The sequence below is a fragment of the Pinus tabuliformis genome, chromosome 8 (genome assembly GCF_031772625.1).
Source record: "Pinus tabuliformis cultivar Carrire ecotype Pingquan chromosome 8, CPIR1, whole genome shotgun sequence".
Lineage (NCBI taxonomy): Eukaryota > Viridiplantae > Streptophyta > Pinopsida > Pinales > Pinaceae > Pinus > Pinus tabuliformis.
Genome location: NC_142294.1, coordinates 87,895,663 through 87,923,338, shown reverse-complemented (window position 1 = coordinate 87,923,338; position 27,676 = coordinate 87,895,663). Strand labels below are relative to the sequence as shown.

The 27,676-nt window shown below is 37.7% G+C and overlaps 1 protein-coding gene and 1 pseudogene across 1 annotated transcript; both read left to right on the top strand.

Annotated features, from left to right (window-relative positions):
* The first annotated feature begins 18,078 nt into the window (after positions 1 to 18,078).
* LOC149234272 (LEAF RUST 10 DISEASE-RESISTANCE LOCUS RECEPTOR-LIKE PROTEIN KINASE-like 1.1 pseudogene) lies at positions 18,079 to 19,534 on the top strand (annotated as a pseudogene).
* Positions 19,535 to 19,612: 78 nt separating this feature from the next.
* LOC149234271 (wall-associated receptor kinase-like 14) lies at positions 19,613 to 20,053 on the top strand. Its single transcript, XM_089368207.1, has one exon. The coding sequence runs from the start codon at positions 19,613 to 19,615 to the stop codon at positions 20,051 to 20,053; it is 441 nt and encodes a 146-aa protein (XP_089224333.1).
* The last annotated feature ends 7,623 nt before the right edge of the window (positions 20,054 to 27,676 follow it).

The following is a 27,676-nucleotide window of genomic DNA, read 5'->3' as shown; positions in this document are numbered from 1 at the left end:
CTCTCTTTTTGACCCACGTCTTATGTCTTTCGTCCTCCGATGCTTCTTTGTTCATTTTTCTTTTCAATGAAATTTGAGCACTTTCAAAGTCTTTGCGGACCACCAAGTTCAAACAGCAGGTCGTTCGCTACATTTTTTCAGTTGACTCGGAGGAACGTGCTTCTGACGTCTGTACTTTGTTCTTTATACATACACGCGTATACATCGTATTAGCGAGCTTTCTAACGATAATTCTACTTCAAACTGTTATCAAGATTTGGGGGGAAGAAATGCAGCGTAAGATATTTGGATTTTAATTGTCTTTTCATAAGGGGGCGAGGGTTTGCTTCGTATTGGGGGAGGGCACGCGGGGGTTTGCTTTGTAAATTTGGCTTCAAATTTCGTTGGGAAGCCTGAGCTTTCCTTATGTTCTCCACATAATGTTTATTTTTAAAGGATTTCGACTAAAAATATCAAACTACAAAAAAATAATCGCCGCCAACTCACTGAAAAAACAGGAGTCAATATAAGTACCCCAATACAATTCTCCCACACTAAAATAGTATGTTAGTTAGCGTGTGAGCAAAGCATAGACTGGCCCGGAAGTTCACGAAGCTGTCCATTCTTCGTCGTTGTCCTCAAAGACTTTGCCATATTTTTTCGAAAAATAGCTGTTGGGCGACCTGCAACGCGGCCATAACACAACTATCGTAACTAACAGGAACGATTCATATATGTGGACAAAGTCCTAAGTGACATGGTTTACACTTTCCCTGATTGGGAAAATTTTTTTGAGTTTTCTTAGTGTAAGAATTAGTGGAAAATTTTGAGGTAAAATTTTGATTGTGTTATTTAAATTGATTTTTTTAATATATATGAATTTATTACTCTGAAAAACCCTAAAACACTTGAATGTGAAAAAATTACTCTTCAAATTTATTATTTCAATAAATTCCCACCAAACTTTTAAAAAATCAAACAAAAAACCACTTGAAAAACTTCCAAAACATAGCACTAAAAACCACTCGTTTATCAATAACCATCATCTTCGGAGTTAAAGTATGCGCATATCTACCGTCTTGTGGACACAATATCTTGTAACACAAAATTCCAATACTGCTTTTCACGGAATCTTGATGTGATTAATTTATGGAATGTTTGGAATTTTTGGTAATTCTAAACAAAAAAGAACAGAGAAAAATGCTTTGTTTTAACAGAGCGAAAACTAAAATTGTTTTCTGGGAAGAACATAGTGTTTCACATGCACAATAAAAGCTTTGTATTCATTAATAAAAACAACAGCTGTTACAAATTCCTTCTTCTCACAAAGGGATTCTCCAAGAACATTTCGATTCCACAAAGAAACTTTACTCTGTCTTCTCCTGAAAAATATTACACTGTTGTGTGTAAAATTTTCAATACATTCGCTCTGCTGCATCTCCCTTTCGTTTTCTTAGCAAAACAACAACATTACAATCACTTCACACTGCTGTGTGTGTTACATACAACCTGTTGCAAAAAATCTTCTTCCATTTGCTACGGCAAGTTTTTCCCTTTTCATCCTTTTTTTGCAACGCAAAAAAAAACATAACAATACATATTTCTATGCTATACTCCCGTGAGTTAAAAAAAAAACAATAAAATTAAAGACTTTTACCAACATTCTATGAACCGGAGTAAATATTCATTAATTACTTCACTGAAACAAAACTGGCGATCAAACAAAATTTACTTCACGTCAAGTCATAAATGACTCCATGGTGCAGGCCTGTACACAACCATTGATTTCATCAGACGGCTGTCAGCAATTCCCCGGAGGTCCCTTTCAACCTAACTTTATGCGGCGGGGGATGGTGGTTTTGGAACAGTGTTTGTGGCCACGTGTCAATTGATGATTGTGATCGCTGCTCCTTAGAAAAATATCAGCGTTTGTGAAAGGCGGTACGGGGAACTCTCATGGCGGTTTTCTGGTTTTCTGAATTAAATGTGGTCGCTTGTTTGATTGGCGGCTTCCGGCAACACTGTAGTTGTAAGTATACTTCAACACTCCCCTTTAATTTCAACTGCTAGGTTATCAGTCATACCCAGACATTTCCTCAAAAACTCAAAACTTTTTTGCCCCAATGGTTTGGTCAGAATATCTGCAACCTGCTCCTGAGTTCTGCAGTGTTGTAAAACAATTTCTCCAGTGTTTACCAATTCCCTGATGTAATGAAACTTTGTGTCAATGTGTTTCGTTCTCTTATGAAACACAACATTCTTGGATAAAGCAATAGCTGAGCTATTGTCACAAAAAATCACAATTCCTTTTGTTTGCTCTTGGCATAAACTCCTTAACATCCTTCTCATCCAAATTGCTTGACATGTTGCTGCTATAGCTGCCACATATTCTGCCTCTTCCTTGAGAATTTCCTAGACTGTTTCTTCCACCTCTGTTTGGCTTCTATCCATTTCCTATCCTTAATTGCTTCTTCGAAATGAACAGGGTCATCAACATGACAATATAAAGCAAACAAAGAGCTCATACCTTTATTTGCTGCCTCTTGTTCATAAATGTCACTTAGATTTCTGAACTTCTTACCTCTTTCATTTGGTGTACAAGTGCTTGAAGAAGCACTTGAATTTCCTCCTTGTGGTGTGCTTGGAGAAGCACTTTCATTTCTCCTCAAGGGTGTCTCTTGCTGCCCTTGTGTTGGTGCTGCTGTTTGGGGATGTATTTCAGCCATCTCCTCATCATTTTCATCATGAGACAAAAAGTTTTTAACATTCATTGTTTTCTCTATGCTTCCATCCCAAGCTTCCTCCTCAATGAACTGAACATCTCTATTCACAATAAGCTTCTTGGTGGATGGGTTATACAACCTGTAAACTTTGGATTTCTCACTGTATCCAATGAAAATACATTTCTCTCATTTACTATCCAACTTCTTCCTTAGCTGATTTGGAATGTGTGCATAAGCCACACATCCAAAAAATTTCATGTGGGTGACTCATTGCTTTGTCCCACTCCATGCTTCTTCCGGCGCTCTGTTCATGACTGCTTTTGTAGGGCATCTATTCAAAATGTACGCTGCACAGCGTATAGCTTCAGCTCAATAATCATTTGGCAAATGTTTTTCCTTTAACATACTCCTCGCCATATCCATGATTGTCCTATTCTTCCTTTCGGCAACTCCATTTTGCTGCGGAGTGTACTTAGTGGTAAACTGCTTATGAATTCCATTTTCTCTACAAAAACGTAGAAATTCTTTGGAGATATACTCACCTCCTCTATCAGTTCTAAGAACTTTGATATGCAACCCGCTTTGGTTTTCTACAAGTGCCTTGAAGTTGCAAAATCTTTCAAACACTTCACTTTTGTTCTTCAGGAAATAAACCCAAGTTTTTCTAGTAAAATCATCAATAAATGTTAGAATATAGTGGCTACCTACAAGTGATGGAGTTTGCATCGGTCCACATAAGTCTGAGTGGACAATCTCTAAGGGTGCTTTTGCCCTTATGCTTTTTCCAGATGGAAAATTTCTCTGTGTTGTTTCCCCAAGATACAACCTTCACAAAAGGCTATCTGTTTCTCTATCAATGGTAATCCTCTTACCATTCCTTTTCTATTCAACAAGTTAAGACCTCCAAAGTTGAGATGTCCAAATCTCAAGTGCCACAACCAATTTTCATCCTTTGGTTCACTTTGGAAAGCCTTTTGTGTCACTGTTGCAATTTCTTTATTTTTCAAATCTGCTTTCATTTTGAGAGGGAACATCCTATTCCTTGTCATCTTCACTTCAGCAATACATTGTTTGCTAGGTGTTTTATCCATGATGGTGCATACATCATTCACAAAGAAAACATTGTACCCTTTTGAACAAGCTGTCCAATACTTAAGAGGTTACATTTCATTCCAGGAACATAATAAACATCTGCTATTGTTTTCTTTTCACCTTTATTTGTTAAGACTTTTACTTCTCCTTTTCCCATAATAAAAACTTTATTATCAGTCCCTAGTGTGACTTGTGACTTCACATTCTGATCTAACATAGAAAACAGGGCTATGTTTCCTGTCATATGGTTACTGCAACTGGAGTCTAGGAACCATACATCTTCACTCTTTTCTTCAGCTATATTACAGGCTAAAAACAAATTATCTTGGCTGATATTTTCTCTAGTGAAATTTGCACTAGTTCTATTATTCATATCATGTTGTTTCTTCCTACATTCATTTGCATAATGCCCATATTTTTTACAATAGTGACATTGGACATTGGATTTATCATACCTTTGTCCTTGAGCATGATGTTGTCCATTTTGTTCGCTGCTTCCTTGGCCTTGGTTTTGATTTGGATTGCTGCCTCTTCCTTTCTTGTTTCCTCTGCCTTGACCTCTTCCTCTTCCAAAGAACATCTAGATCTTAAAAGCATGCTCTAGAGATGAGTTTTCATTTCTACTCAATCTCTGCTCATGTGTTATCAGTGATGCATGTAGTTCATCAACTGAGACGTTTGTGATGCGGGAGCATGTGAGTCAGAGGGGAAGAATCTTCCAAATTATTCCAAAAATCCAAAAAAAATTACAGGCAAGGGAGTGGGGTCCTTTAGCCTGCAATTTCTATGTTTTTTTAGTTAAAATTAGAATAAATCTAGCAATAAATCATGCTAATTGTAACTGAGCTTTCAAGCTTTAAATCACCTGTAAAGCATGCTTTTCTTGTATTAGATAAAGACGAGAGGGCCTATCCTTAATTATAAATAAAATGGCAGCAAAGCTCTCATCAGACAGAGGAGAGGGGCGAGTGCCTTTGCGTTAGTTGGAAATTTTGTTCCCTTGGTGTCTCTTCTTTAATGATTCTGTAAATTTCTTGCATAACTTATTTGTTGAATTCTGTCAGTACTTTATATTAATTACGGAAATCGATTCCCTTTCTTTTTATGTTATCATTGAATTCCGGTTGCATATATGCCTCTGTCGATACTTGGAGTTCTCGTGGCTTATAATTTGATTGTAATGGATTTCCAACTTTATAGCGGTCTTGATTCTTCAATGGCGCATATGGTTTGATATCATAATTGTTCTGGCCATCTCCATTCGATAGTTTTAGCGAAGAAAAAACCTATGACCATAAGCCTCAACCTCGTGGTGATAATATATGCGGCGTAGTGCTCTGTTCATAGAGACCTGTTGCGGAAAGGAGTATAGTGTAATAACAAGACGAGTTCCAAACTGGAACCGAACCACTATAAATTGGCGTATATATATTTCGCTAAGTCCACCATCGGGGAAGTAGCAAAGCTGGAATTAGAATGACCTGCGAACTACGGAACCAGCGAGGTATAAAACCTTGTCTATAGTTGTATCGGGTCCGGAGGAGCGGAAGACCAAGAGCTGGAGTAAGTGAGAACAACGGAACTAGCGATATATTAAGGTTAGATAATAGCACGGAGGGTCCGTTGAGAAACGTTGTTGGAGCGATCGCCGAATGGTATATGAGTGATGAACCAAGCATAAAAGCGGAGATAGAATCAACTGTGTATTTCGACTTTAACTACAGCGAGCGGATATATATATATATACTTGGTTTTCAATCCATGATTTAAGAGCCTTCATCCAGGACTAAGGCCAACGCATACAACCGATGTGATACATTTATATAAACGAGCCTAAGCATATGGTAATACCTTTGTGATATCTCTTTATGCGCCTTGTCTTTAGTGAGGTCGATATATTATATATATACGAGCCTTGTTGATAATAAAAGTGCCGTGGATATAAGTGTGCAAAGTAGATATGTATATGTTGTGCGCATAGGCTTCCATGGAGTATTTCTTTTAAAATTCCTTCAAAAGCCACGGGTTGCTGTAAGGCTTGACGGTGAGGTTTGGAAATGAATATATAAGTTTGATGACTGAGGCGCTCAGGCCTGAAGAACAGGAAATTGACGAAGACGTTGAAGAGCTTATTGGCAGATTAGGGAGATTGTCCATAACACCTGCAACCCCGCCATCATTAGTGGTATCAGAGCCCACAACTGACATTGAATTGAATCTCAGGAGCAGAAGAAGGATGGCTTTCAGAGTTGGAAGAGGACGAGGACGTGGTGGAAGAGGACGACCTGCTGCAAATGCTGAACTATTTGAATCAGTGGAGGAGCTGCGAGCTAGAGTGGATGCTTTAACTACAGATCGAAATATAGATGATGGAGATGTCAGTGAGCCTGAAATGGAAGCTGCTGAAGAAGAGGAAGCTGTATAGGTTACTCCTGAGATAAGATTCTTCCAGTCGGTGTTAAAATCCACAGCCAGGCCATGGAACCAATTAGTACCAGTATATCAAGGAGGATTGAATCCAGAAGAATTGATCGACTGGATTAACAGCATGGAGAAATTCTTTGATTACGAAGAAACAGAGGATGAGAAGAAAGTGAAGTTTGCTGTCACCAAATTAAAAGGCCATGCAGCACTTTGGTGGGATGGTGTGCAGGCGGAAAGGAAGAGACTTGGTAAGCAGCCAATCAAGAACTGGAGCCGAATGGTAGCAAAGTTAAGAGGTAAGTTCTTGCCAAGTAATTATCAGCAAACATTGTTTAGACAAATGCAAAATCTTAGACAGAGAGCTTTAACAGTAAAAGAATATACAGAAGAGTTTTATAAAGTGAGTATAAGAGCTGGAGAAGCCCAAGACACAGATGAGAAGGTGGCTAGATATATGAATGGCCTCAGAATGGACATTCAGGATGAGATAAGCCTGTTGTCTCCTAAAACAGTAGAGGAAGCTTATCAGATAGCGCTGAAAGCGGAGGAAAAGCTCATAAGGAAGCAGTCTACCAAAGGGAGAGGGACTTTCAGAGGAAAAGGAAGTCAAGGTGGTAGAGGTAGATCTACAGCACTGAGAGATGGAGCTAGCAGCAGCTCAACCCAGCATGCACCCAAAGAAGGTGATGCAAGAGGCAGAGGGAGTTTTTCCAGAGGAAGAGGAGGCAGAGGAAGAGGCAGAGAAATAAGATGTTACATGTGTAACAAACTGGGACACAGAGCTTTTGAGTGCCCAGAGAATGCTGACACAAAGCAGAGAAATGCAATTGTTGCTCTAGCTGAAGTAGAAGCACCAACGGCAGTGGCAGTAGAAGAAGAAAACACACCAGAAAGGGGAGAATCTCTAGTGGTAAATAAAGTTCTACTTAAGCCAGTGAAAGAGGTGGCTGTTGAACCGCCGCAAAGGATAAATTTGTTCAGAACAGTGTGCAAAGTCCAAGGGAAATGTTGCCAGATGATCATTGATAGTGGCAGCACGATAATTTGGTCTCTACAGAGGTAGTGGAGAAATTGAAGCTGAAGACAATGAAGCATCCAACACCTTATAAGGTGTCATGGTTACAAAAGGGACATCAATTGTTGGTAAGTGAAAAGTGTGAAGTGGAATTTCAAGTGGGCAAGTACAAGGATAAAATTGTTTGTGATGTGATGCCTATGGATGTGTGTCACATATTGCTTGGGAGGCCTTGGCAATATGACAGAGGAGCCATACATGACGAGAAGCGGAACACCTACAAGTTTGGAAAAGATGGTGTTAATCATACATTGTTGCCTTTGCAAGAAGAAGAAGTATCAGGACAGAAGACTGATCCAAAAAATCTGTTGCTTGGAGGGAAGGAGTACTTGAAGCAGATTGAAGAAAATGAGGTAAACTTTGCTGTGATTTGCAAGCCCAAGGTAATATTGACTTCTACTAAAATTTCTGAATTACCCAATGAAATTCAAGAAATGCTGGAGAATTATTGTGATATTATTGTTGATGATTTGCCTAATGAATTACCGCCAATTCGAAAAATCAGTCATCATATAGACTTGATTCCTGGAGCAAGTCTACCTAACAAAGCCGCATATAGAATGATTCCTGCAGAGAATGAGGAAGTTAAGAAACAGGTGCAAGAATTGCTTGATAAGGGGTTGATTAAAGAAAGCCTGAGTCCTTGTGCGGTGCCAACAGTGCTGAGCCCGAAGAAAGATGGAGGCTGGAGAATGTGTACAGATTCAAGAGCCATTAATAAGATCACAATCAGGTACAGATTTCCATTACCCAGAATTGAAGATTTACTAGATTGTTTATCTGGTGCAAAATATTTTTCAAAGTTAGATCTTAAAAGTGGTTATCATCAGATAAGGATAAGAGAAGGGGATGAATGGAAAACCGCTTTTAAGACCAATGAAGGATTATATGAATGGAGAGTAATGCCTTTTGGGCTGTCCAATGCACCAAGTACATTCATGAGGCTTATGAGTGAAGTCCTCAAGGAATTTATTGGTAAATTTGTAATCGTATATCTGGATGATATATTAGTCTATAGCAGATCCAAGGAAGAACACTTGAGGCATCTAAATTATGTTCTACAGAAGCTGCAGCAAGAAAAATTATTGTTGAATCTGAAGAAGTGCTTATTTATGAAAGAAGAGCTGGTGTACTTGGGATTTGTTATCTCAGCTGAAGGATTGAAGATGGATCCAAAAAAGATCAAAGCAATTGTGGAGTGGCCTTCACCCAAGAGTATTTTTGAGGTAAGGAGTTTTCATGGTCTTGCTAGTTTTTACAGAAAATTTATTAAGAATTTTAGTAAGATTAATGCACCTATTATTGAGACCATAAAGAAAGATAAACAGCCATTCAAGTGGACTGCTGAAGCAGAGAGAAATTTTCAGCTGTTGAAGAGGAAAATAACTGAAAAGCCTGTTTTGGTTCTTCCTGATTTTAACAAGATTTTTCAAGTTAAGTGTGATGCCAGCGCATAAGCAATTGGAGGAGTTTTGAGCCAAGAAGATAGACCAATAGCTTACTTCAGTGAAAAGCTAAATGAAGCAAAAAGAAAGTATTCTTCTTATGATAAAGAGTTTTATGCAGTGGTACAGACACTAAAGAAGTGGAGGCATTATTTAATGTCAAAAGAATTTATTCTTTACTCAGATAATCATGCATTGCAATTTATAATGCAGCAGCCAAAACTCAGCCAAAGACATGCTAAGTGGGTAGAATATCTTCAAGGCTTTCATTTTCTGTTGAAACATATAACTGGACAGTCAAACAAAGTTGCAGATGCCTTAAGTAGGAGGAATATATTTCTGCAAGAAAGCCAAATCCAAGTGTTGGGTTTTGATTTTCTTAAGGAATTATATGAGACCGATTCAGATTTTAAGGAGGCATATGAAGCTTGTAAGAATCCTGTTTTAGCGGACAAAAGCAAGTGGCTGGATTATTTTATACAAGATGGACTGTTATTCAAGAAAAATCAGCTGTGCATACCCAACTGTTCAATGAGAGAAAATTTAATCAAAGAGAAGCATAGTGGAGGACTTGCAGGACATTTTGGTAGAGAGAAAACCTTTGAACAGCTCAACAGATTCTACTTCTGGCCAAAAATGAAATCTGAAGTAGAGAAGTATGTAAGGAATTGTAAATTCTATCAATATGCAAAAGGAAGGAGCCAGAACACAGGGTTGTACATTCCATTGCCAATTCCAGATAGGCCTTGGGATATGATAAGTATGGATTTTGTGCTAGGATTGCCAAAGACTCAAAGAGGCTATGATTCAATTTTTGTGGTAGTGGACAGATTTTAAAAAATGGCACATTTTATTCCATGTTATAAAACTAGTGATGCTTCTCATATTGCTAACTTGTTTTTTAAAGAAATTGTAAGATTACATGGATTACCCAAAAGTATTGTGTCAGACAGGGATTCAAAGTTCGTTGGACATTTCTGGAGAACACTATGGAAGAAGCTGGGAACTAAATTAAATTTCAGTTCTGCCTATCATCCACAGACTGATGGACAGACTGAAGTTGTAAATAGAAGTTCAGGCAATCTTTTGAGGAGTTTTACTGTAGAGCATCCAAAGCAATGGGATCAAGTGTTACCACAAGTTGAATATGCATATAATGATTCACCGAACAGAAGCACAGGACAGAGCCCATTCCATATTGTTTATGGAATGCACCCAAGGGGAATATCTGAATTAAGAAATCTGGGAAAAGAAGAAATAAGAAGTGCAGAAGGTGAAGACTTTGCTTCAAGAATGCAGGCAATACATGAGCAGGTGAAATAGCAACTACAGGATAGCAACATCAAATATAAAACCAGAGCAGACATGAGGAGAAGAGAAATGAATTTTGAAGTTGGAGACTTGGTTTTAGCACACCTCAGAAAAGAGAGATTTCCAAAGGGAGAATATAACAAATTAAAATCCAAGAAAATTGGACCATGCAGAATACTGAGGAAATTCTCTGCAAATGCTTATGAGATTGAATTACCACCTGGTGTGGGAATATCACCAATTTTTAATGTTGTAGACCTGTACAAGTATGAGAATGAAGTTGCAGAGGACACAACACAAGATCAAGAGACTCCAGAGATTGACTGGGTAAAACAGTTACCCACAGCCAAGAATTTACAGCCAGAAAGAATTCTGGACAAGAAAATATACAAGAAGACAAGAGCACGAGAATATTTCCAGTATCTGGTAAAATGGAAGGGACAGCCGATTACTGAAGCTACTTGGGTTACAGAAGACATTCTACAGAAATTGGGCAAATCTGTAGATGAGCTCATGGACAGGAGCCCATGAAGAATTTTGTCCTCAGGAGTCTAATGCAGGAGCATGTGACTCAGAGGGGAAGAATCTTCCAAATTATTCTAAAAATCCAAAAAAAATTACAGGCAAGGGAGTGGGGTCCTTTAGCCTGCGATTTCTATGTTTTTTTAGTTAAAATTAGAATAAATCTAGCAATAAATCATGCTAATTGTAACTGAGCTTTCAAGCTTTAAATCACCTGTAAAGCATGCTTTTCTTGTATTGGATAAGGACGAGAGGGCCTATCCTTAATTATAAATAAAATGGCAGCAAAGCTCTCATCAGACAGAGGAGAGGGGCGAGTGCCTTTGCGTTAGTTAGAAATTTTGTTCCCTTGGTGTCTCTTCTTTAATGATTATGTAAATTGCTTGCATAACTTATTTGTTGAATGCTGTCAGTACTTTATATTAATTACGGAAATCGATTCCCTTTCTTTTTATGTTATCATTGAATTCCGGTTGCATATATGCCTCTGTCGATACTTGGAGTTCTCGTGGCTTATAATTTGATTGTAATGGATTTCCAACTTTATAGCGGTCTTGATTCTTCAATGGCGCATATGGTTTGATATCGTAATTGTTCTGGCGATCTCCATTCGATAGTTTTAGCGAAGAAAAAACCTATAACCATAAGCCTCAACCTCGTGGTGATGATATATGCGGCGTAGTGCTCTATTCATAGAGACCTGTTGTGGAAAGGAGTATAGTGTAATAACAAGACGAGTTCCAAACTGGAACCGAACCACTATAAATTGGCATATATATATTTCGCTAAGTCCACCATCGGGGAAGCAGCAAAGCTGGAATTAGAATGACCTGCGAACTACGGAACCAGCGAGGTATAAAACCTTGTCTATAGTTGTATAGGGTCCGGAGGAGCAGAAGACCAAGAGCTGGAGTAAGTGCGAACAACGGAACTAGCGATATATTAAGGTTAGATAATAGCACGGCGGGTCCGTTGAGAAACGTTGTTGGAGCGATCGCCGAATGGTATATGAGTGATGAACCAAGCATAAAAGCGAAGATAGAATCAGTTGTGTATTTCGACTTTAACTACAGCGAGCGGATATATATATATACTTGGTTTTCAATCCATGATTTAAGAGCCTTCATCTAGGACTAAGGCCAATGCATACAACCGATGTGATACATTTATATAAATGAGCCTAAGCATATGGTAATACCGTTGTGATATCTCTTTATGCGCCTTGTCTTTAGTGAGGTCGATATATTATATATATACGAGCCTTGTTGATAATAAAAGTGCCGTGGATATAAGTGTGTAAAGTAGATATGTATATGTTGTGCGCATAGGCTTCCATGGAGTATTTCTTTTAAAATTCCTTCAAAAGCCACGGGTTGTTGTAAGGCTTGACGGTGAGGTTTGGAAATGAATATATAAGTTTGATGACTGAGGCGCTCAGGCCTAAAGAACAGGAAATTGACGAAGACGTTGAAGAGCTTATTGGCAGATTAGGGAGATTGTCCATAACGCCTGCAACCTCGCCATCAGTTTGTGAGATCCTTTGTCTCTTCTATGGTGGTGACAATCACATCGAACCTTGAGGGTAAGATCCTCAATAGTTTCTCCACAATCCTCATTTCTTCAAGAATCTCTCCATGAGACCTTCTCTGTGTGACCAGACCAATCACATGTGTGAAGAATGAGTAAATATTATCTGACTCCTTCATGCAGAGAGTCTCAAAATCTTTCCTCAGCAACTATAGTTTCGTTGTCTTCACTTTTTCCATGCCTTGATAGGCTATCTTGAGAGTTTGTCATGTTTCTTTGGATCTCTTAGCTATTTCTATCCTTGGAAACACGCTCTCATGCACTGCTTGATACAAAAAATAGAGGGCTTTTGAATCCTTCTTCTTATTGCTCTTCAATAGATCTTTCTCTACCTGAGTTAAATTATTAAACTCATTTTCATCTACTAGTTCTTCAAACCATCCTCAACAAATTCCCATAAGTCTTGGGAAGCAAGCAAAGCTTTCATGGTTATTGCCCAATAGTCATAGTTTTTTCCATTAAATTGTGGGAGCTGAGTATTACAGATACCCATGCTAGCGCTGGCTCCAGCCATTCTTGCACTCTTAACTATGCTTCAAAATACTTGACTGTGTATCTAAAATAACTGTCTGTCCTCAACAAAAAAAAACTAATCTTCAGAAATACCGTGGATTCTTTCTTGACTGAGTCTTCACTCTGCTGGAGAAGCTGCTACAGCAAGAAATCCTTCCTTCAGCTTCTTTGACACCTTCAAAGAGCCTGGACAAGCTCCGATACCATGTTGGGAATTTCTAGTAATTCCAAACAAAAAAGAACAGAGAAAAATGCTCTGTTTTAACACAGTGGAAACTAAAATTGTTTTCTGGGAAGAACAGAGTGTTTCACATCCACAATAAAAACTTTGTATTCATTAATAAAAACAACATTTGTTACAAATTCCTTCCTCTCACAGAGGGATTCTCCAAGAATGCTTCGGTTCCACAAAGAAACTTTACTTTGTCTTCTCCTAAAAAATATTACACTGCTGTGTGTAAAATTTTCAATACATTCGCTCTGCTGCGTCTCCCTTTCGTTTTCTCATCAAAACAACAACATTACAATTACTTCACACTGTTGTGTGTGTTACATTCAACCTGCTGCAAAAAATCTTCTTCCATTCGCTGCAGCGAGTTTTTCCCTTTTCATCCCTTTTTTTTTGCAACGCAAAAAAAAACATAACAATACATATTTTTATGCTATACTTCTGTGAGTTTTAAAAAAAACAATAGAATTAAAGACTTTTACCAACATTCTACGAACCAGAGTAAATATTCATTAACTACTTCACTGAAACAAAACTGGCGGTCAAACAAAATTTACTTCATGTCAAGTCATAAATGACTCCATGGTGCAGGCCTGTACACAACCGTTGATTTCATCAGACGGCTGTCAGCAATTCCCCGAAGGTCCCTTTCAACCTAACTTTATGCATCGGGGGATGGTAGTTTTGGAACAGTGCTTGTGGCCATGTGTCAATTGATGATTGTGATCGCTGCTCCTTGGAAAAATACCAGCGTTTGTGAAAGGCGATGCGGGGAACTCCCATGGCGGTTTTCCGGTTTTCTGAATTAAATGCGGTCGCTTGTTTGACTAGCGGCTTCTGGCAACGCTGCAGTTGAAAGTATACTTCAACATGGAACACTGACGACCCAACAAATGTTTGGGATCCTCTTGACGGGAATGGGAGGCGATGGATCAAGTCGATTTCGTCCAACTTAACAGACTTCTTGAGTTAGCACTACCTAAGTTTCACTCTCGTTCATCCCCAACACTGATTCTATGCCTATTATCTCATCTTCTCCCAATGGAATTATATGCTCATCTCCTTCATCCTTCCCTTCCTCGACACCTGTTCTTCCTTATCCTTACTTCCTGTTGTGCCTCTCCATTCCCCTGCTACTTATGCTTGGACGTGCAATACCAGTATTGCAACAATACCAGTAAATGTGGAGTTACAGAAATACAGTATCCTATTGGACAAGAAAATATACAAGAAGACAAGAGCACGAGAATATTTCCAGTATCTGGTAAAATGGAAGGGACAGCCGATTACTGAAGCTACTTGGGTTACAGAAGACATTCTACAGAAATTGGGCAAATCTGTAGATGAGCTCATGGACAGGAGCCCATGAAGAATTTTGTCCTCAGGAGTCTAATGCAGGAGCATGTGACTCAGAGGGGAAGAATCTTCCAAATTATTCCAAAAATCCAAAAAAAATTACAGGCAAGGGAGTGGGGTCCTTTAGCCTGCGATTTCTATGTTTTTTTAGTTAAAATTAGAATAAATCTAGCAATAAATCATGCTAATTGTAACTGAGCTTTCAAGCTTTAAATCACCTGTAAAGCATGCTTTTCTTGTAATGGATAAGGACGAGAGGGCCTATCCTTAATTATAAATAAAATGGCAGCAAAGCTCTCATCAGACAGAGGAGAGGGGTGAGTGCCTTTGCGTTAGTTAGAAATTTTGTTCCCTTGGTGTCTCTTCTTTAATGATTATGTAAATTGCTTGCATAACTTATTTGTTGAATGCTGTCAGTACTTTATATTAATTACGGAAATCGATTCCCTTTCTTTTTATGTTATCATTGAATTCCGGTTGCATATATGCCTCTGTCGATACTTGGAGTTCTCGTGGCTTATAATTTGATTGTAATGGATTTCCAACTTTATAGCGGTCTTGATTCTTCAATGGCGCATATGGTTTGATATCGTAATTGTTCTGGCGATCTCCATTCGATAGTTTTAGCGAAGAAAAAACCTATAACCATAAGCCTCAACCTCGTGGTGATGATATATGCGGCGTAGTGCTCTATTCATAGAGACCTGTTGTGGAAAGGAGTATAGTGTAATAACAAGACGAGTTCCAAACTGGAACTGAACCACTATAAATTGGCATATATATATTTCGCTAAGTCCACCATCGGGGAAGCAGCAAAGCTGGAATTAGAATGACCTGCGAACTACGGAACCAGCGAGGTATAAAACCTTGTCTATAGTTGTATCGGGTCCGGAGGAGCAGAAGACCAAGAGCTGGAGTAAGTGCGAACAACGGAACTAGCGATATATTAAGGTTAGATAATAGCACGGCGGGTCCGTTGAGAAACGTTGTTGGAGCGATCGCCGAATGGTATATGAGTGATGAACCAAGCATAAAAGCGAAGATAGAATCAGCTGTGTATTTCGACTTTAACTACAGCGAGCGGATATATATATATATACTTGGTTTTCAATCCATGATTTAAGAGCGTTCATCTAGGACTAAGGCCAACGCATACAACCGATGTGATACATTTATATAAATGAGCCTAAGCATATGGTAATATCGTTGTGATATCTCTTTATGCGCCTTGTCTTTAGTGAGGTCGATATATTATATATATACGAGCCTTGTTGATAATAAAAGTGCCGTGGATATAAGTGTGTAAAGTAGATATGTATATGTTGTGCGCATAGGCTTCCATGGAGTATTTCTTTTAAAATTCCTTCAAAAGCCACGGGTTGTTGTAAGGCTTGACGGTGAGGTTTGGAAATGAATATATAAGTTTGATGACTGAGGCGCTCAGGCCTGAAGAACAGGAAATTGACGAAGACGTTGAAGAGCTTATTGGCAGATTAGGGAGATTGTCCATAACGCCTGCAACCTCGCCATCAGTTTGTGAGATCCTTTGTCTCTTCTATGGTGGTGACAATCACATCGAACCTTGAGGGTAAGATCCTCAATAGTTTCTCCACAATCCTCATTTCTTCAAGAATCTCTCCATGAGACCTTCTCTGTGTGACCAGACCAATCACATGTGTGAAGAATGAGTAAATATTATCTGACTCCTTCATGCAGAGAGTCTCAAAATCTTTCCTCAGCAACTGTAGTTTCGTTGTCTTCACTTTTTCCATGCCTTGATAGGCTATCTTGAGAGTTTGTCATGTTTCTTTGGATCTCTTAGCTATTTCTATCCTTGGAAACACGCTCTCATGCACTGCTTGATACAAAAAATAGAGGGCTTTTGAATCCTTCTTCTTATTGCTCTTCAATAGATCTTTCTCTACCTGAGTTAAATTATTAAACTCATTTTCATCTACTAGTTCTTCAAACCATCCTCAACAAATTCCCATAAGTCTTGGGAAGCAAGCAAAGCTTTCATGGTTATTGCCCAATAGTCATAGTTTTTTCCATTAAATTGTGGGAGCTGAGTATTACAGATACCCATGCTAGTGCTGGCTCCAGCCATTCTTGCACTCTTAACTATGCTTCAAAATACTTGACTGTGTATCTAAAATAACTGTCTGTCCTCAACAAAAAAAAACTAATCTTCAGAAATACCTTGGATTCTTTCTTGACTGAGTCTTCACTCTGCTGGAGAAGCTGCTACAGCAAGAAATCCTTCCTTCAGCTTCTTTGACACCTTCAAAGAGCCTGGACAAGCTCCGATACCATGTTGGGAATTTCTGGTAATTCCAAACAAAAAAGAACAGAGAAAAATGCTCTGTTTTAACACAGTGGAAACTAAAATTGTTTTCTGGGAAGAACAGAGTGTTTCACATGCACAATAAAAACTTTGTATTCATTAATAAAAACAACAGTTGTTACAAATTCCTTCCTCTCACAGAGGGATTCTCCAAGAATGCTTCGGTTCCACAAAGAAACTTTACTCTGTCTTCTCCTAAAAAATATTACACTGCTGTGTGTAAAATTTTCAATACATTCGCTCTGCTGCGTCTCCCTTTCGTTTTCTCAGCAAAACAACAACATTACAATTACTTCACACTGTTGTGTGTGTTACATTCAACCTGCTGCAAAAAATCTTCTTCCATTCGCTGCAGCGAGTTTTTCCCTTTTCATCCCTTTTTTTTTGCAACGCAAAAAAAACATAACAATACATATTTTTATGCTATACTTCCGTGAGTTTAAAAAAAAACAATAGAATTAAAGACTTTTACCAACATTCTACGAACCAGAGTAAATATTCATTAATTACTTCACTGAAACAAAACTGGCGGTCAAACAAAATTTACTTCATGTCAAGTCATAAATGACTCCATGGTGCAGGCCTGTACACAACCGTTGATTTCATCAGACGGCTGTCAGCAATTCCCCGAAGGTCCCTTTCAACCTAACTTTATGCATCGGGGGATGGTAGTTTTGGAACAGTGCTTGTGGCCATGTGTCAATTGATGATTGTGATCGCTGCTCCTTGGAAAAATACCAGCGTTTGTGAAAGGCGATGCGGGGAACTCCCATGGCGGTTTTCCGGTTTTCTGAATTAAATGCGGTCGCTTGTTTGACTAGCGGCTTCTGGCAACGCTGCAGTTGAAAGTATACTTCAACATGGAACACTGACGACCCAACAAATGTTTGGGATCCTCTTGACGGGAATGGGAGGTGATGGATCAAGTCGATTTCGTCCAACTTAACAGACTTCTTGAGTTAGCACTACCTAAGTTTCACTCTCGTTCATCCCCAACACTGATTCTATGCCTATTATCTCATCTTCTCCCAATGGAATTATATGCTCATCTCCTTCATCCTTCCCTTCCTCGACACCTGTTCTTCCTTATCCTTACTTCCTGTTGTGCCTCTCCATTCCCCTGCTACTTATGCTTGGACGTGCAATACCAGTATTGCAACAATACCAGTAAATGTGGAGTTACAGAAATACAGTATCCTATAGGTGTAGGAAACTGTGGATGTGGTCACCCTCACTTTCAGATCGACTGTGTGCAGAACTTATCTCCAGTAATCACAATTGAGGGCCAAAATTACACAATAATAGAGAGCCAATTTAAATCCTGGTTAATTGTGAGGGGGGAGAAGTGCAAATTCTTAGATAATCCCATTAACATTGATATGCAAATACCACATCCAAGGCGTAAAGACACTGCTGTGATATCCGCTACGGAGAACAGGACCTTAGATGTGTACACATGTCAACTAAACCCATCAGTAATGGCTAGTGGAAAATGTAATTCTAGCGTCTCTTACAGTTTGTACGATAATGGGGATTGGATTACGGGATGTCCTACGGACCAAGTAACAGTTTATGTGGGATCACTGCAACCGAATTACAGTGATCGAAAGAGAGATGCAAGATGTAGATCATGTTCCCAAAGTGGAGGGATGTGTGGCTACCGTTACAACACTTCGAGTTCAACTGCACCGTTTGTTTATTATTGCGAGGATGGACTCCGTGCCAACAACTGCCAGGGCGACAGTATGCTCTATTTCCTAAATTTACGCAAAACTACTTGGAATGGCTGATTCAGTTAAGATGGTATGCATTTATTCATAGGCACCCAATAAGTAGGGTTTTTATAGGTACAGGTATATGCCCCATCTTCATAAACAATAATATTTGTTATCTGTATATGTGAATCCTTCCCGTTATTTACGATAGTTATGTTATGGCCGCATTAGAGGTCACCAAACAAGCATTATAATAGGTAAATTTATTATTTCTTCCTATCATGTTTCTCCGCTTTAACTATAGCGTGAATCTGTTTCCATATGTATGTGAATCCTTCCTGTTACTTACGATAATTTTGTTATGGCTACGTTACAGGTCGCCGAACAGCTATTATAATAGGTAAATTCATGATTTCTTCCTATAATTCTGTTTCTCTGTTTGAAACATATCATGAATTGGTTTCATATTATTTTCGGGGTTGGACAAAGATCACTTTGATATCAATCTCTTCATTCACCTGCAGGTTGCTCCCTTGGAGGAGCTACGCTACTAGCGATATTGTTCTTAATTTGTGATCTGAGGAATAGGAAACCTCCTCCTGGAGGGGCTCTTCCTCGACATTTGCCTGGGCGTGAGATGCGCAATTTGCCTATATTCTCTTATGAATCACTTCGTCAGTCTACAAATTGCTTCCACGAGGAGAACGAACTTGGGGTTGGAGGGTTCGGGTCAGTCTATCTAGGTAAACTTTGGAACAGACAAGTTGTTGCCATTAAGAGACTATATCAGGATAACTCTAGGAGACTCAAGCAGTTCATCAATGAGGTAAAGATATTTTCGACCTTGAATCATCCACACGTTGTTCACCTTTATGGCTGCACCCCTGCAGACAGTGCCGAGCTGCTTCTCGTCTACGAATTTGTCCCAAATGGAACCCTGGCCGATCATGTTCATGGCCATCGCAAAACCCCCGAGGGATTACCATGGAATAGTCGCTTGAACATTGCTATTCAAACTGCCCAGGCCTTGGCTTTCCTTCATGCCCTTGACCCCCCTATAATCCACAGAGATGTGAAATCCTGCAATATTCCCTTGGACAAGAATTTTGATACAAAATTGGCTAATGTTGGGCTTTGCAGGCTTGTTCCTGTGGATGCCTCACATGTAACTACTATCCCACAAGGAACACCAGGGTATGTTGACCCAAAGTACTACTAGTGCTATCAACTGACTGAGAAATCCAATGTCTACTGTTTTGGGGTGGTTTTGATGGAGATCGTCTCAACCAAAATAGTGATGGACATAAGTCGAAACAGAAGGGAAATCAACCTTGCTAACTTGGCTATAACGAAGATTCGGGAAGGGGCTTTGCATGAACTAGCGGATCTGCAACTGGAGATTGAAGTGAATCCTGAGGTGAAGATAATGGTAAGAGCAGTGGCAGAATTGGCGTTCAGATGCCTGGCGTCAGAGAGGGATGACAAACTGGATATGGCGGAAGTTGTTGCTCAGCGCGAGAAAATCAGACGTTCGAGTGGTATGTCAACTGGTCCAGGTGAAGAGCAGTTGAGATCGTTTGGCAACGTCAAAGAGCCAAACACATCGCTGTTATCTCCCTTATCTGTGCAGAACAGTCGGCCCAGTGTAAGCTCCACTCCAAACACAATGCTATTATCTCCCTTCTCTGTGCAGGGCAAGAAAACCAGTGTAAGCTCCACTCCAAATATCAACACATAAACTTTTCTTTATAGTTTTATCTGCAACTTTCTGCTTTACATATATACATTGTCAGATTTAATAGTGGCACCTAGGGATTGTTTTTGTATTTTGTAATGTTTTATCAATTTAATAAAATTAGTTTGGACTTAGACTAAATTGTTTGAAAATGTAAAGAGCGAGCGAGTATAAGATCTTGTGCTGATATTCCATTCTTTATAATTTTATACTTTATTAATCCACAGTATCAGATGTGAGTTTCAGATTCAATACTCGTATTTAGTGATTTTTTTGTATTTGGTAGTGTTTTATTTTTTTTTATGTGATTTTGTTGGAAAGATAGAGGAGACAAAACACACAGCTTCGGCTTTTTTTTTATTGATCATACAAAACTTTATACTTAACCTTTTCCAATTAGCGACTTGCCTAAAATATCTTGACATGCAACCACACACTAAAAGTCGTCTATCACTTAACTTGACTTGACTTAACACTCCAACACTAAACCCTCAACACTTAACTCTCTAATTTTAGCCATCTCTTCATGTGGGAGTAATTAGCTTATTTTAACACTCCCCTTTAATTATGACCACTAAAATAAGATTGACTCATAACAACTCAAACATGCATGGTGGTCTATGTCTCAGCTAGGCTTACAACACCCAAGTTTCTTCTATGAAACTCTAACACATCTTGTGCTAATGACTTAGTAAATATATCAGCCAATTGATCACTAGATTTACAAGGCTTCAAGTGAATTTCTCCATTGCTCACAAGTTCTCTAATAAAGTGATATCTAATATCAATATGTTTTCTGTTTTGATGAAACACACTATTCTTGGATAGTGCAATCGTTGAGGTGTTGTCACAATATATTGTTGTTGATCATTGTTGTTTCTCCTTGAGTCCATTCTTAACAAGACTGTGTGACATGTCGCTGATGTTTTTACTACATATTCTGCTTCTACTAACGAAAGTGTCACAATGGGTTGCTTCTTAGATGCCCATAAAATCACACTTGAACTAAGATGGAACACAAAACCAGAAGTGCTCTTCCTATCATCTAAACTCCCTGCAAAATCATTATGTGTGTATCCAATCAAATCCTTCTTTTCTGTGATTGCATACATTATGCCACAATCTCTAGTTCATGCTATGTATCTCAGAATTATTTTTCCTGCACTCCAATGTGTGTCTTTTGGAGTCTCCATAAATCCAGAAATCAAACTCACTCCTTGCATAATATCCGGTCTTGTCACTGTGAGATACATGAGGCTTCCAACCAATCTTTTGAATAGAGTTGGATTGACATCTAGTGCTTCATCATCATTGCTTAACTTTGTACCTATTGCAATTGGTTGTAAATTGTCTTCTGATTCCATGTTGTTTGCAGTAATCATGGAATACCTTTGAATCATATTCTCCACCATGATATGACCTCAGTACCTTGATTTGTCAATCATTTTGGTTCTCTGATAAGGCTTTGAATTCTTTCAACTTTGCAAAAGTTTTAGACTTTTTCTTCAAGAAGTAAAACCAAGTGTTTCTGCTATAATCATCAATGAAAGTGAGGAAGTAACAACTTCCACTGATTTACTGTGTCCTCATATGTCCACACAAGTCTGTATGCACTAGCTCAAGAGGGTGCTTTGCTCGATATGAAACTCCCTTTGGAAAACTTTCACAGTGTTGCTTTCCCAAGATGCAACACTCACAAGTACTAGCAGGATCATTGATTGGAGGTAATCTTTTGACCATCTGTTTTCACTGCAACAATCTTAAACCAGAAAAGTGTAAGTGTCCAAATCAAAAGTGCCATAACCAATAATCATTAGAACATGCAACTGTAAAAGAACTGACCTAATCACTGTAATTCATAATTAGAGGAAATAGTATGTTCCTCGTCATCTTCACTTTTGCTATCAACTTCTTGCTTAGGGGCTTGTCATATATAACACATTCTTAACCTTGAAAGATACCTCTGTATCATTTTTCTGTGAATTGACCAACACTTATCAAATTATGTTTGACACTAAGAACATAATATACCTCTGAGATTGTCTTCGGATCCCCTTGCTTAGTCAGAATGTTGACCACTCCTTTGCCATCTACATCCACAATCTTGTCAGTCCCCAAATTTACCTCTATTTTCACAGATTGATCCTAATTTGCAACTAAATTCTTGTTGCCTTTCATGTGGTTACTGCAACCACTATCTAATAACCACACACTATTAGAAGGTTCATGCATGGCATGGAAAGCTAGGACCATGGAGTTAGTACTCTCTGTAGTGACATTAGCTCTCTGGTTCTCTTGATCAACTATCTTCTTCCTGCAAATCACGGGCATAATGACCAAATTTATTGCAATAATAACATCTCACCTTTGATTATTGTTGAAGCTTCTGTAGTTGCTTCCACTTTCATGTTCATGCTCTTCTTGGCCATCTCTCAAACCATCATATCTTCAACCTCGTCCTGTGCCTCTCAATCTACTTCTGCCTCAACCTCTGTCTCTTGAAATAAAAACCTAACTTTTGAAAGTGGTCTCTAAAGTGGAATCTTTATTTCCGTCTATCCTTGCCTCATGTGATAGAAGTGATCCAATCAACTCATCGACTGTTAATGATGCCAAATATTTCGCTTCTTCTATGGCTGCTACCACAAAATCAAATTTGGTAAACAAAGATCTGAGGATCTTCTCAACCACTGTTTGATCTTTAATTTCTTCACCATAAATTTTTAACCGATTTACGACAATTATGACCCAATTCATGAAAGAATCGATGTCCTCAGTCTTCTTCATCTGTAGACTTTCAAAATATCTCCTAGTATTTTGCAACTTAACACTATTGACTTTGGCCATAGCTCTATAGTTTGTCACCAAAGTATCCCATGCTTCCTTTGCTGAAGACGTGATCATAATCTTCTGGAACACTGCTCGATCTACTCCCTGCTGGATAAGCTGCGACATTTGTGCATTCTTCTTTTTGTCCTTCTTCTATTATTCCCTCTCTGCATTAGTGAGAGCTCGTTCTCTTGCTTCATTCTTAGGTTCTGAAAACCGAAACTAGACATAATCCCAAACATCATGTATCTGCAGCGTGGTCGTCATCTTAATGGCCCACACATCATAATCATTCCCTGTAAACGGTGAGAACTGAGACTGGAAATTTGAGAAAGCCATCTTTCTTTAAAAAATTCTCTTCAAAAACCTTAAAATTTCTCCTTAACAAAAAAATAATTTACAAACCCATGTTCAATAAAACCCTTATTTATTTATTTTTACATAAAAAAATCTTTTTATCATTTTTTTTATAAAAACAAAATAAACTTTATAATAAACCCTTTTAATAATATGTCCTCTTTTTTGAGAAATCATTTTTTTTTGTTTTGTTTTACGACACCTTTATATAACTTTGAAACACAACCTTACAAAAAACTAAGGGGGTCTTCACTCTTTGAGGGCTGAGTGCTAACGCCTTCCACGACAACGAAAACTCGCGTTAGTGCTCTAACGTTACGAATATAAGTTTGACCCGCGTGCTCTTGCAATAAAATATTACAATGTTACCTTGATTTAACATGCGTACTATATTCGAATTGGCACCTCAATGCTTTCTAACGCATGGAAATCGAACATTATCACGGTGTCCCTCACTCTCTCCATATTTTGTGAACTTGTATTAGAATGAATCTAGCCCTCTTTCCATATTTTGTGAACCTGTGTACGAAAAAGGGATATTAACAAAGTAACAACCATGTATTTTCCCGGTATATTATTTGAACTTCACATTAAAATTATAAATTTATTCGTTAAAGATTGGCATAATCGTGGTTATATTATACACAAATTTCTTTTTCCATATTTTGTAACACTCTTTGTTCCCTATTTTGTGAACTCATATTAAAAAGGAATATGTATTAAAAAGAAATATGAATAAAGAGCATTTTTTTTTAACTTTTTATTTTTTATTTTTTTTAAGATGTAGATGTAGATGTAGATGTGGTAAACAATCATATTAAGATTATGAATATATTTCTTAAAAATTGGTATAGTTGTAGCTATTTTACACATAATGTGTGTAAAGATGAGGAAAAGAAAGATTAGGAGATTATTTTATTAAAATAATTGTTGAACTGAGATGTATATCAATAAAATTATTTATACAAACAATATGTTTATAAATGTGAGGATAAGCATAGTAATATAGCAAAATGTCATAGATAGCATTTTGTGGTTTATTGTATGAAGGATGGTGATGTGTAACTAAAAAATGGATTAAGTGCTAAATTTAGTTTCAAAAGGTTAAATGATGAATTTGGGCTAGTATGTAGATGAGAAGAAAACACAATAATATTAGACTAATTTTGAGCTCTCAAATGAGTTGTTTAAAAATAAAAATAATTATTATTAATTTTAATTAGCTAATGAAAGATCATTATGAAGTGAAAATCTTGTGGGCATTCATGCCATGTCAATCTATGAGTTGATCTCCATATGTCTTAAGTGACCTTAGAGCTCCCTTAGCTTTTCACAAGATGTAGGTAATGAAATATTCCGAGGTACACATTGCATTTACTACATTTCATAATGTGAATTAATTGAACATTCATTTGTGTTTCTGCGCTTTCTTTCATTGTCTTAAATGAGATAAAAAGCACTTAAAGAACATCAATGGTCTAGCATGTGAAGTTACAAGGGGAATTCGTTTGTGTCAACGCCAACATGTAGGGATATTGGGATATTGTTACATTAAATGACATAAAATGCCAACATATTAGGATAATGGTTACCATTTAGTGTGATATGAAAATCAAGAAGCTAATGAATGACACTTGGTATTACGCTAGTATAAAATGAAAAATTTGTGACTACATGACCAAAAATGTTAGTCTTAACATTTTTTATAAGCTAAATATTAGTCAATTCGAGCAATTTTAGGGGATGTAGCTATAAATGGCCATCCTACACTACTAATACAGATTGGAGATAAATATATATGGCTAGATAATAACTATGTGGCTGTAAATTAGTGTTTTTTCTTGTTTCTGTGCTTTAAGATAACAGACCCAATAACATGTATAGTATGATTATTTATATCATGAATTACAACTTGATTCAACCAAAAACATATATTATTTTTGATTTACTTTTATTTTTCACAATTGCTTACTTTTTTAGAATGTGATTTTTTAATTGATTTTCAACCATCAATAAATTAATATATAATTACAATGAATATATGTAATTAATAATTATATTTTCAACAATATGAATATATTATTGAATTGTGAAAAATATGGTCAATATATTGTAGGTATGAGAATTATAAGTATTGGGGTGGGGGCTATAAAAAGGTGTATTCATTAAAAATAGAGGATATCTATTATGAAAAGAGGGTTATATTTTATAAACATGAATTGAGAGGGGGTTCAACAAAAGGATTTTCAGATTTGTTTTCAATATCAAACAAGATTAGAGATATTCTTTAAGTTGAGAGGCGTTTTTAAAGCGTAAATGTTTAAAATTTATCATTTAAGAAATTTAATCTAATGTCAATGTCAACCCTAATTAAAAATCAATATAATTATTGTGTATAAACGAAATGTAAATTCAACATTGGTTTTATGGAAAGCGAAGTGGAACTGGTTTCATAGGACAATGTGAAGTGGAAAATTCTTTGTGAGAAAGAGTGAAATAATTAAAGTAAAATATCTAATTTAACATTGGTGGTCTCTAAATTTTGAATATAATTTTTTATATATATATATATATATATATATATATATATATATATATATATATATATATATATATAATAATTTTTAATTTTTTAATAAAATTACTTATTTTTTATTAGACTAAGAGATGCTCTCCAGACCAAGATGTTAGAGATATGTAAAGTTAAAGTAAACATTTTGACTCAATAAAAATAAAAATAAAATATAGTAGACATGTGTAATATAATGTAACGTAATATAATGTTGTAGAAATTTTTAATAATAAACACTTATTCATAGAGATTATCCCGATTATACACTATTGCGGAATACATGCATAATACATAACCTCCTCTACGTTGATCATCAATTTAGCAACATTAAAAACAATGAAACATCAATCGCATGCACACATTAACACAGTATGTAACCCGGGGAAAGAATACAGCTGAAAACCCCACACTATCTATATATTATAATGATTGAGACCATGTAATAATACATAGTACAATACTCCTCACAAGTACTCAGTACTATCTCCACCTGTTCACACAAAACTAGCTCAGATCTGATCAATCACAGCTCAAGTCTCCTCTGTTGCTTTGCCTGCCTCCACTGCGCAATCCTGCAAGAGAATGAATCACATGAGCACAAGCTACAATTGCCTTGGTATAGGCCCACACTGCGCAGTCCTCATTGGCATAACTCAATCCCATGCATGTGCAAATCTCATGCACAACTGATAGTCACAACTCACCCTTTCACTTACCTCTAACACCTGTCTCTGTTGAACTGTCCATGCACTGAGTTAACTGATGTATTCCTTAGTTGCTTTATGAGTTAATAATTAGTGAATTAATTAACAATCAATTCACACAATTCATCACTAGTGTATTCTTTAGTTAGACTAAATACAACTAGTTCAACTAAGTCAAACTGAACACAACTCCATCAACTCCACATCCAACTCCACAGAACTCACATGCATGAGTTCTAACTGAAGTCCTCCATGCAATAGCTCAACTAACACATAAGAAACCACGTATTTCCTTCTGACAGCCGCATGTGCCACATCCGTAGCTCAAACTGAAGTGCTCCAAGAGGATAAGATAATGTTTATAGTCCAAATATTACTAAGGGCTAATAATATTTGATTGTTTCTATTTTTAGCCTGGCAGTCTAAAAATAGACTCTGATCACTCCGCTGTGAACCAAAAATAGAAGTCCATCTATTTTTTCCCAACATGACCAATCATCCATAAACAACATCCTGCAACTCATAGACCATGATCCATATGTCTAAAAATAGACATAGTCTAAAAATAGACATTGCGCCAAAAATAGCCTGTGGGCCCACTTAGTGAAGGTGACTCCTTTCCACTAAGCTCCATCATCTTGTTGAATTTTCAACTCTCCCTCTCAACAAGATATGGATTATTTGCAACCCCTATCCTGCAACTCTAGAATGTTCTGCATGCAACACATTTGCCCGGTCCACTTGCTCCAACAACACTTGGAACAAAAACCCTCCCAACTGACCACTCTGTTGGACTAGGAACATACTCTGATGCTGAAGCTCTACCTGCTACTGACAAGTTCTCCCTCTCTGACATCTACGCTACTGCAACATCTCCATGCATCTTGCACCATTGCACACCTCTCTGTGCCACCTAGCACTGTGCAAAACACTTGTGCCTCTCGCATTGCTGTAGCCTGCTAGCTATGCGCTATCCTGGGATTCCCTACACTGTCGCTCTCTCTGTCGATCCATCCGCATCTGTCTCTACCCAATCAGTCAGTTCCTGCTACTCCACATCGGGGCTCCCGTAGCAAGGTCTCATCCAAGAGGTTGAGTACCTCAAGGATCCTGCCCCTCCTCCTTGGGACGATCAATCCACATCACCCCACCTCCTACCCGAGG

Excerpts from the sequence above, each read along its gene's own strand:
- LOC149234271 (XM_089368207.1), top strand. The coding sequence starts at position 19,613 with ATGGACATAAGTCGAAACAGAAGGGAAATCAACCTTGCTAACTTGGCT.